Genomic DNA, 16,321 nt, shown 5'->3' on the forward strand with positions numbered 1-16,321 from the left:
CAGAAGTTTTTGGTAGACATCCCCTTTAGTTATTTGAACAAAGCAGCAGAGGATGTTGGTAAGGCAGGTTGACAAGCAACGTGCCACTCTTTCTTATACAAATGCAGCTTCTGCCATTTACCTTTGTAATATGTGGTGTGAGGTGTTGGAACCTCATCGCTGCTTAAGGCCTAGCATCTCGCTTCAGGGCAGAATTTCTTTCACTGCTAAATATCCCTTGTCAAAACATCTGGTTTCCAGAATCATATACCTAATGGAGGCCAACCTTTGACCCTGGTAAAGCACACTTATGTTTCATGAACCTGGAGTTGAAAATGGCACAATTTGTGTGCAACCTGGAGTGGAAGTTATTAAACAGATGCAAATCCAATGGAGTTTATAAATGCCATGTTTACTAAATAATGGATTGACCTTATTTGCAAAACCAAAGTGGAAGTATGCTGGATTGCCTTTGGAATTTGAGGCCATACAAAAAGCATTTTAGAATGAAGATGTTATTAAAGAGGTGCTTGATTTGTTGGTTCTCTATGCGAGGCATAATTTGTCATTGCAGAAAACACATCAATGTCAGAGATGGCATCAGATGGCCTTATGGAGAGTGTAGGAGGTGTTACAATGCTGAATGTTAAATCTGTGCAACAGATGTAAAGTGGAGGCAAGAATTTAAACCTATTTAAATATTATACACACAGCCAACATTAAAGAACAATTGAAAAATAGTGGTACAAGCTAACATAGAAGGTGAGAAAAGATTATCACCTAGCCCATATATTATTCATTAATAACTTTTTCAGAAGCTGATTGCTAAGGCTTTGAACTCGGTGCTCACCCAAAATTAAAATGAAGGAACATCAGTTCCTACAGTCATTCTTTTCATTGCAATTAATGCCAGCAATTGGCCTCTTCAATCTCCAGTAGTTAATGCTGGCATTCTCCTTCCTTCCCATCCCAAATCATAGTACTCAGCTTCTACCCCCTTTCCTCTCCGATTCATTGCCTCTTTGTTCCTCCACTTCATTGCCATTCATTATCTTTGCCTCAAAACCTCTTGTGGCAAAATATTTCACATCCCAGTATCCCTCGCTGTAAAATTAATCTTTCCCAACCTCTCCCTTCACAGTCTCAGAAATGATTTTAAACTTAATGCTTTTTGTCATTGACTCACAAACCAATAATCTTTCCCTATTTACCCTATTAAATATCTTTAAAAATGTTAAAACCTCTGTTAAATCTCTTAGCCTTCTCTGCTACATTGGAAATAGTTCATCCATGGCATCATCTTGGCAAATTCGCACTCAGTTCCTCTATGGTATAATGACTCTTTTTAGAATGGGGTGCCCAAAACTGCACACAGTATATTAACTGTGGCTAAACAAAAGTTTTGTGTAAATGTTTATTAAATTTATTTTGAATTATGAATTTTGAGACTTTTCCCACAACTAACATTAGATTAACTGATCTATAGTCACCCAGTTTATGATACTCTTCCTTTGTGAATAAGCCTGTTACATTGGTTGCTTTCCAGTCCCATGACACATCTTACATATTTTAAAGAATTGAAAAATTGTGGTGATTAATGCTCGGTATGATTTTGATAATTGCATTGTGTTTAAAAATATGGAGAAGAAGCCAAAGGAGTAGAGGAGAGAGGCCAAGGAGTGATTTGGAAATGAATGCAATGCCTCTACCACAGCAGTGAGCACAGAGGAAGCGGTGATAGTCATCTGGCAAGAGTTGTGGTCAGCCAGGAGGCTGGAGAGTGGTGCATATTTGTATAGGAGTTAGAGAGTGTTCAGAGGTTGAGAAGACTGGGGAGATCAGAGAGTTATTCAAAGTCTGTACAAAAGTTGATGTGTGATTGGGATCAGTGCAGTGATTGTAGAGCAATCCAGCATCTCTGCAGAGGCCACAAACTTTTCCAGTGCGTGTGAGGCATTGGAGAATAATCTGGGGGTCAGGGCATAGGCTGAAGAGTAATCCAGGGTCTACATATAGGCTGGGGATTAATCCAGAGTCTGCAAGAAGGTTGGGTGGAGGTTGAAGGCCTGTGCTTTGTGCAATGGTTGGAGAGACTTTGGTTGCTTGCATAACCCAGAGTGGTAGCACTAACAGACAGAGGGCAGGCTGTTCAGTTTGTAGTCTTCTATTAATCTTGGACTGGAGCTATAATTTTGGATAATTACTATTTTACTTCTTCACCCCAACCAATCCAGTTACTTTGCTGATTTATTGCCAATTGTGCCCAGACCATAGCATAGACATTCTATTGGATATTCTACCAGTTCATCCAGAAAGAGTAAAGGCAAGTGCACCTGCATAACTGAGGGTGCAGAAGACATGGCCATATCCCAAGAGACTTTGGGCTAGGATCTGTGACTTTATTCTCATCAGATTCTCGTTGCTAGGGTATCATCCGGACAAGATCCCGCCACATTGTTTCTGTAATGAGTTCTTTATGTTGTCTGATGCAACATAAATGAGATGCTTAGAATTCAGATATGCTGAAGATCTCAAACAGGTTTATTACAACTAAATTATTATGTACAGTACAGAGCAAACTATTTACAGAACCTTCCTCTAGGTATTACAGTTGCAGAGTCACATGACTACATTCTGGTACTTAGCTCATGAGCATACTAAGATCTTAAAGGGATATCACTCTTAAAGGCAATTGTACACAGTTTCCACAGTCTCAAAGCAGCTCTGTCATCTATCCAAAGCTGATGCCTATAGATACTGAGGAAGTGCCTAGTAGTAGGAGCATTGTAGGAGGAGGCCCTAACCTACAGATTCTGGTTACCCACATGTATGGCCCTCTGCAATGGGAGCTACAGAATGGTGGCCTATCATGTATTTTTCCTCATGTGAACTTCTTCAGATTTTGAAACCTGAAGGCTCCTCCAGACCCCACAAGGAAAATTGTGGTTTCCTGCCCTAGGCTTCCTCTTCCTTCCTTCCCACAAAACCATCCTGATACTCTCTTCTCTACACTTACCTTCATGTTGGCAGATGGCCATTCCCTGTCTAATCTTCTGAAGGCAGGCAACCACTTCCTGCCTATGGAGTTAATGAGGGCCAGGAGTTAAAAAATGTCCATGCCACACATTTTCTCGGTAAGTGCATTTTACTCTCACTCTGCCCCTTCCACCCAAAACCCATCCCGAATTAAAATCGATCACTATGTTCTTGAAAGAATACACCAAAAATGTGCAAATGGTTTAAGTTTCGAATTATGTTGGCCTTTGGCAATCGCCCTGTGCAAGAGGAAAAGGGTTACATTAGGACCAAAGAAGTTTTCAGAATACGAGTGCAGTTGAAATGAACATTTATAAGTGTAATGAGTAACTACTGTGATTAAAGTGCAGATGTGATTCAGGAATGTAGCCTCTGAATAGTTCAGTCATCCTGTCATGTGCCTTTTATAGCATTCTAGAAAATTAAGCTTAAAATCCCAGTTCCATGTAAAAAGTTGAAATATTGACTTCTGATGGGATTTCTGACATTCACCTTCCCCTTCCCTTTCCCATTCAGCATCTGACAACAGTCATTAGTAATTTCACTCAGCACTTGGCCTATCGAATTCAGCTGTTTAGGCTAATTACTCGACATCTCCAAACTGCTCTCCTCACAGCTCAGCTTTCACTTAATGATTAGTTTCTTGAGTATATCAGTCAACAGCGAGCGGACATGGAAACCGCAGAGCAGGAGGCAGACTATAGGTCAGGTTCCCTGACTGGGAACAAATTCAAAATAAAACTAAAACAGTACCATATAATAGTATGCTTGGCTGCTTTTATAGTTCTGAAAAATCTGTTGATAGTCATGCTATTCTGAGACATTGCTTAATGTAGCATCCAATGTTTATTATGTCACTGTTTTACTTACTTCTCAAATATGTAACTGAAAAGATCGTTTGAGTTAACTGATGAGAGAATTATTTCTTAATTGGTAAATTAATTTTTGTGGGCTTACGAAGACTGCACACATGATGTACTAGGACTAGGCAGTGGACGCTATTGAAAGATCAATTACTGGCTATGTAGAGCAGGGATGCAATGATTAGGTGTTCTAATGCATTGAGCCATGGAGAAGTTAATTGTGGGTTTGCAGCCACAAACCCCCACAGGGCAAGTGGCTAACCTCAGCTATATTTTTGAGGAAATAGCAAGTGATCACCAAGTCTTTTCCCACAGCGAGGGAGGCAAACTCAAAGTTAGATTCAACCAAAGCCACTCTTCAGCATCTCATATTATCCAGCTCAGGAACAAAGGTTGGAAGGACGTCACTTGCCCCATTCTCTCAACCAATGTAAGGTATAAGGAGCACAAAATAATAATAAAGTAAATTGCAGATGGGAGGAGAAATAATAATTGTTTTGATGAGAATCTCCCAGTCACTCTCAAAACTTTCCACTGCAGTGGTATGTAATCCAGTAATGATCAAATACTGCAATTCTTCAAGTGACTGTATAAATGTCATTCCAATAAATTTTGCACTGTTCATTTCCCAGCACTTTACCACTTGAATTAAGATCAAATATAATGTGAATCATCAGAATAAGCTATTTAATTCCTGTTTGTAGAAAAGACTTTACCTAGCAGTGACACCACTGTGTCTAAAGAATACTAACATGACCACCAGGAATGATTTTTTCCTCCTTTATTTATTTACATTAGAACAAGGATTCCCTTTCTAGCATAAATATTGTTCATATCAAAACTGATCCTTGTTTTGGCATATATCCATATTCGAGAATAAATGCTGTTTGCAAGAGATCAAAAGTCTAGAGCCTAGAATAATCTCACCAGCATTACAGTTCCCATTCTGTAATCTCATCTGATTCTGGTTTTGCTTCCAGAGTAAATATTGAAATAATGATTGTAATTATAGGAAAAAATCTATATGCTGAGAAAGACAATTTTTACAGTTTACACTATGTGAATCTGCTGTGAAAACAACTTTCAATGCTATATGCATTATGTCATTCACAGCATCTGTTATAAATATATTATTCTAATTCAGTCCTAATTTTATAATGGATTGCATCATCAGTATAATCTCACTGAAGAATCATTTTGGAGCAGACTATTCCTGATACTCCTATAAAACAGGTCTACTTGAAAGCTCTTGAGCAATGATACTGTCTATTTAACGACACAGATTCCTGCACGAACATTGTTTTTGCACTGAAATCCTCAACACTAATCATTACATGACATTTTTGACTTTTGAGTTTCAGCACCAGAGAAATGAAACTGGTAATGTGTTTCTAAAGACTGAGTTAATTGGATTTCTGATCCCCAGAAGTTCATTGTACTCGCTGCTCGTTTTTGGGTCAGTCTCCTCAAACCTGCCGAAAACTACTAATGATGTGTGTGTGCTAGAATAGCAAACCCTTTGGGGACGAATTGTTCAAAATGCATTTTTTTTATTGAAGAGCCAAGGTGAAAAGCAAAAGTCAAAAAAATGGTAAAAAGAGCAAAGAGTGAAGTTAAATCAGAAAACAGTGATTAGGTGACACCAGATTTGGATTGTAAAAGCCTGAGGACTGAGGGAGGTAGAGTTCAATTTCAAGATCCTGTGAAAAAATAAATTAAAGAAGAATAATGCAATGCACAACTATTTCAACATAGTGAGGACCTACGGACGGAAAAAGAATGTGTAGCACAGAGCAGTTTCAATTTAAAATTAGATTCGAATTTGTCACCCAAAAAGATGTTTTTTTCAGCAATCCCATGGTTGGAATTTAAATGGTTACAATTAAAGGTAGGGGAACAGTAGCACTGTGATAATGTTACTGGGATAATAATCCAGAGGCTTGGACTAATGCTCTAGAGATATAAATTCAAGTCCAGCTGCTGGAATTTAAATTCAATTAATTACTAAATCTGGAATAATTTTTCAATGAATGATTTCAAAAGGAAATTAGATGGGCACTTGAGGGAAATAAACTTACAGGGCTACAGGGATAGAACCAAGGAATGCGATGAATTGGATTGCTCTACAGAGAGCCGGCATGGACTCAATGGGCTGAATGGCCTCCTTCATTGCCTGTATGACTCTATGACTTTTTAATTTTTAAAATTATTTTTAAGACTTTATGACACATATTGAATATATCAACACACACTGAAAATATGTTATATGTAAAAATACTAACAATGTTTAAAATAAATTAATGAAAGATTAAGTCAAGGTAAAATAGTTACGTAAATTAAAACAGAAAATGATTTTTGTAAAGTAGTTTGTTTCTTTATCACAATTCAATATACTCCGTTAAAACCAGGAAACTACCAAAACCACAACATATGGAAATCACATTGCTTTTTCCATCAGACACATTTCATTGAGAAGGATATTCATTCATGTGAAGGACATACACCTTTTATATCACTGTTATAAAAGCTTCCCAGTTTGCAGCAAACCATCTGATTTCAAATCCTGGCTCCTCTATTATGAGTATACTTCTTTTCTGTTTTCAGTATTTCCCTGACCCAGAAGCTACAAAGTGCTGCAGCTCAAGAGACAGTCTTATTCAAATTTGAACTGGTTTACATTTGTAGGGGACCCTAGTACCCCATTCCAGGTAATGCTAAATTGGGCTTAGTTTGTTATCAGTTGTGATAGTGATGTACATTCTGCTGTTGTGCTGCTCGTGCTGATGTTTGATTTTGAATACAGCAGGCACCTAATGTCCCAAGCAGCAATTTATTTTATAGTCCTTTTCACTTATCCAATTACCCTTTCAGCAGTCCCCCTATGGCGCAAACAGCACATCTATATATACACACCCACATGTGCCCTTTATTTTTGTGAACTCCATGTCAGTTCTGTGTCACACCCCTGCTTTGATTGAAGTATCATTTTTCCACCTAGGTACAGCTCAGATACATTCCTATATCCTGACGCTGGTACAGATTAATAACATGTTCCAAGCTCATATTTTGCCACATCATGGTAATTATTATCAGTAAATACTACATTAAAGGGAAGTGAATTTCAATTTTCTTTCATATTGGTGTCTGCTGGAATTAGGCAGGTATTGTTATGTGCTTTCTCTAGCATGAGATCAATACTGTGAAATACTGTGGTTGTTAATAATCTAATTTACAGACAGGCACCAACAAGTGGGGAGGGGCACTGCAGACCATTACTCACTTTCAAAGAGAATTCTGGTTATTTCAAAACAAATACTTGTGGTAGAGGAAAGAATCAATGCAGAGTTGATGAAGTAAATATCTGCTTGCTGCTTTTATTTGTCATTAATGAGTGACCCAGGACAGGTATTGGAAGGGGAGTTACCTAATGAGTATCATATTTTCTGTCCCTGGTGCATTGAAGGCAGTTTAAGAAGTCAATACAAACTCCATTGCTGGGTGAGGTGGGAAAGGGTGAATGCAGATTTAGCAACTAGGGATATGATCTCAGTGTTTAAGCACAGATTCTATGATCTGCACACCCACACTTTGTCAGGATCAATCACGGAGTTCCGAAGAAGGGTCACTGACCCGAAACGTTAACTCTGCTTCTCTTTCCACAGATGCTGCCAGACCTGCTGAGTGAATCCAGCATTTCTTGTTTTTGTTACAGATTTTAACTGTTCTCACTTTAGGGCTTCCAGGGATGCTTTATGAGATTTATTTATTTTTACTTACCTTTTCCTGGCTCGCTTTGAGGTCTAGTATTGCTGTCATGCTTCTTCTTTTAGCAGAGAGGGAAATGCAATCCATTTCTGTGGAGCAGGACTGATCCTACCAGACTGATCCTACCAGTGGTTCCCCTCCCTTTTCGGAGAAGTGCTCCGCTGGTCAGTAGTCCCTCACCTTGGCCAAGAACTGCTGAATTCTGCCTGATAAAGGCAAATGAATTGAACTGAGAATTAAATTGGCAACTCTCTGGACTGTGTGTCCAACATTATGATGACTGTCTAGGTAATGGTTTCATTTTAAATTGGGATGCTCTTCCCCTTTCCATTCTGGAATTCAGTCAAGGTACCAAATATTCCATCTACATCCACTATGATCAAACCATCCTAAATACTTCAATTCTATCTTTTCTATAATTTAACTGTCTGTTCACTGTTGACATTTGAATTTTTAAAGCAGATTTGTTTCTCCCTCATCTGCTGTTTCTTTTTGTTCTTTGCTTTGAATAGTTCATATTTCTCCTCCAGTTCATTTTCCTTTGGATAGAAAAGGCGAAATATTTGGATCACTGAGGCCTCTACAAGCTGCAGCCTGGCTACACCGCAGTAGTGAGTATTCCCTATGGGTACTGGCTGTTGAGAAAAATTGTCAACGGCAGATGAAGCTAACACAGATTACAATTACTAATTACATAGTTTGAAAAGGATACAAAACTGCACTTAAAGGAGCTGTGTTATTGAGATCTTACACTTGTACAAATTAAGACACGGGTGAGGAATGGGCATAGTTGCAGTGCTTTTGAGTTGTATCATTGAGTGGTAGAATGTCAATGCTATCATTGAGATGTGCTAATGAGCAAAGCATGTGTAACTCTGGATCCTTTCAATAAATCTCTAAATTACTGATTCAAGGGCCACTTTGGTAAAGGCCTAGATGATAGGCTGCAGCCTCCTAAGCAAGATGTGATGCAGGAACCAGATTGGTGAGGGAGGGGAAATAACAAAAAGGGGGAATTCAGAAATATTGTGAATCTGATGGCATTATTAAACTGTCAGTATTGATGCTGCTGAAAATATTAACTGCTTGTTCCTAGCAGAGGTGATAGCTTAAAATAAAGGTCCACCATTTTATGTTATAATAAAGATATTTCTGACCTATTTCAAAAGTGCAGTTTCCGGAAAAGTGTAGTGCTGTAGTGTTTTGAAATTGCAATTGCATTGGGCATTATGTACTCTAGAGGCTGTTGTAGCAAAGGTAAAATGGAACCAAGACAGAATAAACCAAGACGGAATAAAAGGAGAAGTCTTTACATTCAGCTGCTGCAGTCTTTGTCTCTCTGTCTTTGCCTCACACCTTATACCAAACTCGGCTAAACCTCACCCAAGTCCCAAGGACATCACAACAGATCTTTGGCATTTCCATTAAAGTGAAGAGCAGGAGATGACTATAGTACAATTCTTTCAGAATACTAGAATTCCTGGGAGACAAATCATTTTAATTAATTTACATGTACAAGGCACATTGATATATTTCTCATATTGATCTGTTTTGTATTACACTTAAACAGAAATAAAACTAGACCCTGAGATTTTCTCTGTGTACTATATAAACGGATTAAAGCATTGTTTGTAAATAGATAAATAGGTATTTTTAAAAGTAAAGAATGGTCGAAAATATCAGAGAGAAACTTCTAACAGCAGTGACTCTTAAATATGTTGTAGTTCCATACATCGACCCTACTGCTTCATGATATTTAAGCAAAAAGGTGACCCTGAGGATATTCTGCAATAGGAGATGTTAATACTTTGGATACGTCTTAATTTTCCCTTATTTATTGAGCAGGATTGTTTTATTCAGAGGTCAGGCAGTTAAGAGAGTTACAGGATCACTGCCTACTTCATGGCTGCTCAACAACAGCTGGTCAGACCTATCTGTCAATAAAACTATTACAGTCTGCTGCCCAGCCTGAGAAACACATGTCCTTGACCTGAAACTCACCACATAACATCTCCTTTTCCATAATAAAGCACAAAGCCTGCATCTGACAGAGGAAAGGAATGGCACACAAATAGTGACCAAACATTTAAGCTGTCCCCAGCAACATGAAATAAGTTATATCCATTAATAATTTATGCAGAGCATCTTTTATTTCCCCATAATGCATTGTTGGGAAAAACTAGTGTAATAGTATGATACGAATCACGAAAAGCATACCACCACATACTTTCAGGTCCTGTATCACTGTTATCTGTAATATCCCTTATCCTCACATTACCTTACCTCTGCACAATGCCTTCTGCATAATTATAAGAAAAATAAAAAGCAATACTTTTTAAGTTATGTTGTACATAGGCAACAAAAACTGGTGATTAATTTAAGATAGTAATATGGTCTCAGGCTTAAGCTGACATTCATAAAACAGTCAGATGTCAAGTTTATGATGTGATTAGACTGTTGAACTGAATTGCTGTTTTATTAGTCAGTGCAATAGCTATTAACTTATGTTTATTGAATATATAATATTGTTATGTTCACAACCTGAACCCAGGTGTGGATCCCTCAGTAAGTCAAAAACAGAAGATATTTTCTCATATGTCTTGTATTATCAACTAACGCTGACTACTATACACAGCCCTTCACTGATAACATGTGAACACTCAGAAACAAACCAGATAAATGAAAGTCATTCACAGGAAATAGAATATTCCCCTGTATAATCATAAACATATATTCATTTACTACCAGGATATGTGAATCCTCACAATTGCTGCATAAACAGGCCTACGTAACCTGTGTTTTCCCATGTCCATTCATCTGCGCATTTTGGCTGCCATCACTTATATTTCCACATTTTTTTCTACATTTAAAAAAATGTCTTTTCTCTTTACCTTTCCTAGACTCATCTTTCCTGCCATCATGACTCCTTTAATTTCTCCACTCTTGGGCACCCTGCCCTCCCAAATCTCTACACCAAAGCTTCAGCATCCCTCAACCTCACAACTCTCCTGCCACTGTCCCAGGCTTGGTTCCTTCTTAGATAAGCCGATAGCTTCCCTCTGTGCATCTCTTGGTATCCTCCGAAGGGCCCATCAAGGCATTCAGCTTTACCTACTTTTGAACAGCAATCTGAACTGCCCCATCCTACTGTCTTGCTGACCTTCTTGTCCAGCACTCACTCTGGGGACTAATCTTTCCAATTCCTCCCCGTCCAACTCATTGCTCCCAGTGCTGACCCTGTGAACTTTGCCAGTGGATCAGTTATCACTGCCTCTCTCCATATCTCCCTCCAAAATGTCGTTTCATTTGAGAACACGGCCCTTGCCATCCATGAGCTTATTGTGGGTGTTTGAATTAATATCATAGCATTGCTGGAATCCTGACTGAGGGGTAATGACACCTTCTCCCTAAATGAAGCCTCCCTACCTGGCTATATCTTCCACTACTTGCCCATCAGGACTGTCACGGTGGTGGTGTGGCTCTTATTACAAAATCACACCTTGGCCTGTCCCCCTACGCCTCTGGCACTTTTGAGCATCTCACCTTGTACTGCCCCTCTCACCTCTCATTTAAAATCCTCATTCTCCACCACCCACCCAAGTACCATAAATATTTTCTCACCGAGATATCTTCACTGTTTTCCTCCCTCAGCATCTGTACCAAGTGACTTCTCAAACTCAGTGATTTCAACCTCCATCTCAATTCATCATGCTCTCTCTCCTCTGAGTTCACTGCCCTCTGCTTCTCCCTTAATTTCTCCCACCATATAAACTCCCCAACCCATACTCACAGCCACCTCCTTGGCTTTGCCATCTCACGTGGCCTCACTACTCCCATTGTGTCAATTGCAGATAAGGCCATCTTTGATCACTGCCTTGTATCACTCTCCACCCACATCACAATCCCCCCTCCCATGTCTGAACCCAAATTCTTATTGTGTCTATCCATGCAAATACTCTCTCCCAATTCACTTACAACTGCACTTTCAAAATCCTAACTGCCTCGCCTTTGGCTTACCATTCACCACAGCAGTTCTGCAGCTACTGATCCAGTCAACTGCACCCTTACCTATGCTTTTGTTGCCCTATGCAATGAGAAGCTTTTTATGTTGTCTGATGCAACATTAATGAGATGCGTGGAGTTCAGTTGGTTGAAGATCTCAAACAGGTTTATCAACGGCTAACTAATATATACAGCACAGAACTAACTATTTACAGAAGATGCCTCTTGGTGTTACATGATTACATACTGGTACTTGACTCATTAGCATACTAAGATCTTAAAGGGACATCACTCTTAAAGGCAATCACACAACATCCCCCTTCTTTCCAAAGATAAGTCTCGTATGCTAAAAATAAGAACATACAAAATTAGATAACACCAAAATTATTTACACAGGTATAGAGATTATGAACTTTACAAGTATAGAGGCTCAAAAGTCCATATATCATCTCAGTGGTTTAACAACTCTTGTTCGGGGAGTTTGTGTCTCATCTGTAGCTGTTCTTTCTGAAGTTTCTCCTTCACTGCATTCAGTTTCTTTTGTTCTGCCTTCAGCCGGCTCACATACTCTGTTGGTTTTCTCAAAATGACCACCTTTGAGGCCTTGCCATTCTTGGAAAGTTCCAGCACCTCATCTTGAAGAGCCAATAGACAATGCTTCAACACATTTCTCCTCTGCCTCTTCATGACATTGCGTGTCCTTCACCTCTCCTCATCCTCCGCATCTGAAGGTCTTGGGCTCAATGTCGAGGACTTGTTGGGGGAAGAGTACATGGTCTCATGGTGGTACCTGCCGGTTCTGGCTCGTTGTGGTGCTGGTGGTTCTCTGGAGAGCAGAAGTGAAGGCGCAGCATAGTTGTGCTGTTGCTGGGTTTCCAGACTGCACCATTTGATGTTGATCAAAGTCTGCGAGTGGGTTCCTGTTCTTGGAGATTTCCCCTTGGCAATGCTTTTGTGGATAGTTATTATGTTGAGGTCCTTACACGCTGGTAGTCCTGCCCCTGCTGGTCCGCTCGTGTCTACTAGGTAGAATGTTTGTGGTTTCAATGCCGACTTGCCATATCTGCATTGTATTCTTAGTGTGCCACTGCAAGGGTTGGGTGACCCATTGTATGCAGATAACTTGGCAGTTGTTGGTTGTATCATTGACTTCCAATGACTCCAGTACATATCTTTGAGGATTCGGACTGCTGCATATTTGTACAGGCGCCGGTATTACTCTTGACCTTGAGTGCATGTTTGCCAGATTTCTTTGGGCATGTGATGTTGATAGTGGCGAAAGCTTTCAGTTGTTGGACTACATCCACGTGATGTGTTAGGTTCACAATGTGGAACACCTGTTCGTCTTCCTGCTGAGAATTACTCCTCATTGAGTCTTGTCTCAGGACTGTTTCACTGTGGACTTTGTGTATCGGCTTGCGTTTACGCAGGTCTCTGGCACTTTCTTTGCTGCTATTGCCATGTTTTCTGTCTGTTTGTGTCCAACCGTGGCTTCTGGCTGTGTTTTTGGAGCCAAAATTCCTGCATAGGCTGGCCCAGTGTCCTTTTGCACCGTATATCTTGCACAGGTCATGAAATGCAGGGCAATTTTGCTGTGAGTGGGACAGACTGCACTTACACACAGCTTGCTTGCTTTTTTCGACCTGGTTGTAGTGCCGATACTGTTGTCTGCACCTAGCGCTTGCAGGTGCTGTTATCCAGCTACAATGGCTTCGTATTTCCTACCATCTTCTAGCAATGAATCAATTCTGTGACCTTTCTTTTTTCCCAAGAGGTATTTCTGAAATGCTTCAATGTGTGTTGATGCAATCGCCAAATCCATTATTATGTTTGACAGCTCAGCTTCTGAGAAATCGCATTCGTTGACTTTACTACAGCATTTACTAATGATCTGGTCTATTGATTCCTGAGGCTGTTGCCTGAAGGGCATCAATTCCAGGTGGGGAATTTGAAAATTCACTCTCAATCAGAGCTGATCTTCCAGCACTTTCCATATCTTTGCAGGATCTTTCTGGTCCTGTTCAGATAATCCAAAGGTATTGATTCTGTGCAATCCCTCATTTCCAATTGCTATCATTGTTTTTACTGCCTGCTTTCCTGGTTCTGCAATTATGTGGCCTATAAAGCATAATTACGTTCTTTGTTGGAACAGTTTGAACTTGGATAGGATATCCAAGGCTTTCCAGTTCATGCTGGGAAAATTGGTATCCATCTTCCAGCTGTTCTTTTGCTTTAAAACCTTGCTTTAACAACTTGCTTCTGTGACTCTGTACAGCTTTCCCTTTTAAAAACTTCTGTTGAGTGAATGAAAGCTTTTCACGCTGGAGTGATTTAATGGGTTTCTTTTATAGCTCTAGCTCTGAGCTGCATGAATTGAGGATTCCCATGCTTTTCACTGTCGGATGCCTCCTGTAATGGCGCTGACCTGATCAGTCTGGGGGAGGAATCGGGTCTTCCTTGCTTTTTTCTCCCACTGAGCCTTTGAAAAGAATCAATTTTTTTAAACACCTCAAGGCTTTTTTTTTAACTGGGATTCCTTTGCGGATGGCACAATGACTCACCCGATCACAGTGATTGATTTTCAGCCTGTCGTTCAACTCTGTCTTCTACAGCTGGAGGTGAGATTTTTTTTACACTGTTTGGGCCAGTGTTTCTTTTAACTTTATCTCTTTTAGCTGTAGGTAGTTTTTAAAGCTGTTTTTTTGCTGTCTTCAATATTGGATTCTGTTTTCTCACCACAGTTGCCACTATGCAATGAGAAGCTTTTTATGCTGTCTGATGCAACATAAATGAGATGCGTAGAGTTCAGTTGGTTGAAGATCTCAAACAGGTTTATTAACAGCCAACGAATATATACAGCATGGAGCTAACTATTTACTGGTATTTGGCTCATTAGCATACTTAAAGGGACATCATTCCTAAAGGCAATCACACAACACCCTAGTTCCCATTAAAACCATTATTCTCTCTCACCCTGGCTGTTCCCTCTGGTGCAGCTCTCATCTCCACTCCCTTAAGTCCAAGGGACACAGGTTTGAACAGATATGACAGACAACTGGTTTAGCCATTTACTACCACATCTGACTGGACATAAAGCACTACTGGGTCCTGCTCTCACCTGCCAAAACTGCTCACTATTACAGGATTATCCTGGAATGCAAAGATAATCCCTGGTTTCTTTTCTCTTCTGCAAACAGTCATCTTAATTCCCTCTCCCCTATCTCCTCCACCCTCAACTCCAACAACTAGGGAGGAACTCATGGCTTTCTTTGTTTCACAGATTGAGATGGTCAGATGAGCCTCTGCCACTTCCCTTCATTCCCCAAGCCCACTTGACCAAACCTCCTCTAAGAATCTCCCCTTCCCAGCCATGAATTTGCATCTTTCTCTAGTTTCTCTCCTATCTCCCCTCATGCCCTCTCCAAGCTCATCTTGTCCATAAGATCCACCTCCTGTTCCTACTAAACCACTAAGCACTCAACTTTCCTTCCTGGCAGCCACATTAGCTGGTATTGTTAATGGTTTTCCCTCCTCAGGGACTGTCCCCTCTCCTTCAAATTTGCTGTCATCACCCCTTTCCCCCAAAAAACAACCCTTGACTCTCCCATACTTGCAAACTACTGCCACGTTTACAACCTCTTTTTCCTTTCCAAAGTTCTTGAACCTCCCAAATTCATGCCCATCTTTCCTGGAACTCTATGTTTGATTCCCTTCAATCAGGTTTCAGCCCCTCCCATATTACCAAAACAGCTCTTATCAAAGTCACAAATTATGTCCTGTGTGACTATGACAAAGGTAAACTATCCCTCCTTGTCCTTTTTGACCTTTCCTCTCTACCTCAGCTCAACTGCTACGGAAACCCCCATTCATGCCTTTGTTACCTCAATACTTGACTATTCCAATGCACGACTGGTCGGTCTCTCACATTCTACCCTCCATAAACTTGTGATTAAAAACTCTGCTGCCCATGTCCTAACTTGCACCAAATCCTGTTCACCTAATACCCCTGTGTTCGCTGCCTGAAATTGGCTCCCAGTTAAGCAATGTCTCGATTTTAAAATTCTCATTCTTGTTTTCAAATCCTCTATGGCCTCACCCCTCTCAATCTCTATAATCTCCTACAGCCCCACAACCCTCTGAAATATCTTCATTCCTCTAATTCTGGCCTCTTAAGCATCCTCGTTTGTAATCGCTCCACCATTGGTGCCTTCAGCTGCCTAGGCCCTAAACTCTGTAATTCCATCCCTAAACTTCCCTGCCTCTCTTCCTCCCTTTCCCCCTTTAAGACACTCCTTAAAACCTACTTCTTTGAGCAAGCTTTTGATCATCTGGCCCTAATATCACCTTGTGCAATTTGGTGTCAAATTTTGTTTGATAAGGCTCCTGTGAAATACCTTGGGACGTTTTACTACATTAAAGGTGCTATATAAATGCAAGTTGCTGTTATGTTAAGTAGGAATAAGCAGATTGTGATATTAAACATTGATAACAAAGACACTATGCTAATAAATACTGATGAGAACTGGTTGCAGAAAACTGACACAGAACACTGAGCATAAACAAACTGTTTGTTATGGCTTTGGATTCTTCTCAGAGGTTTCACTGGTGGGTGCACCTCTGGCGCTCCCTACTGACCTTGTGCTATAGTGCAATGTAAGCACACCAGAATAAATACG

The 16,321-nt window shown here is 40.1% G+C and overlaps 1 protein-coding gene and 1 long non-coding RNA gene across 2 annotated transcripts in view; one reads left to right on the forward strand and one right to left on the reverse strand.

Annotated features, from left to right (window-relative positions):
* The window catches only part of LOC137374539 (uncharacterized), a 93,296-nt gene that overhangs the window by 30,450 nt on the left and 46,525 nt on the right, over window positions 1-16,321 (reverse strand). The gene's annotated exons all lie outside the window — the stretch shown is intronic.
* The window catches only part of spag17 (sperm associated antigen 17), a 428,416-nt gene continuing 426,161 nt past the window's right edge, over window positions 14,067-16,321 (forward strand). The window contains exon 1 of the mRNA XM_068040791.1: window positions 14,067-14,263. Within this exon, the coding sequence (XP_067896892.1) occupies window positions 14,198-14,263 (66 nt within the window). The 5' untranslated portion in view covers window positions 14,067-14,197. The remainder of the gene's footprint in view (window positions 14,264-16,321) is intronic.

This window comes from Heterodontus francisci, chromosome 10 (genome assembly GCF_036365525.1).
Source record: "Heterodontus francisci isolate sHetFra1 chromosome 10, sHetFra1.hap1, whole genome shotgun sequence".
Classification (NCBI taxonomy): domain Eukaryota; kingdom Metazoa; phylum Chordata; class Chondrichthyes; order Heterodontiformes; family Heterodontidae; genus Heterodontus; species Heterodontus francisci.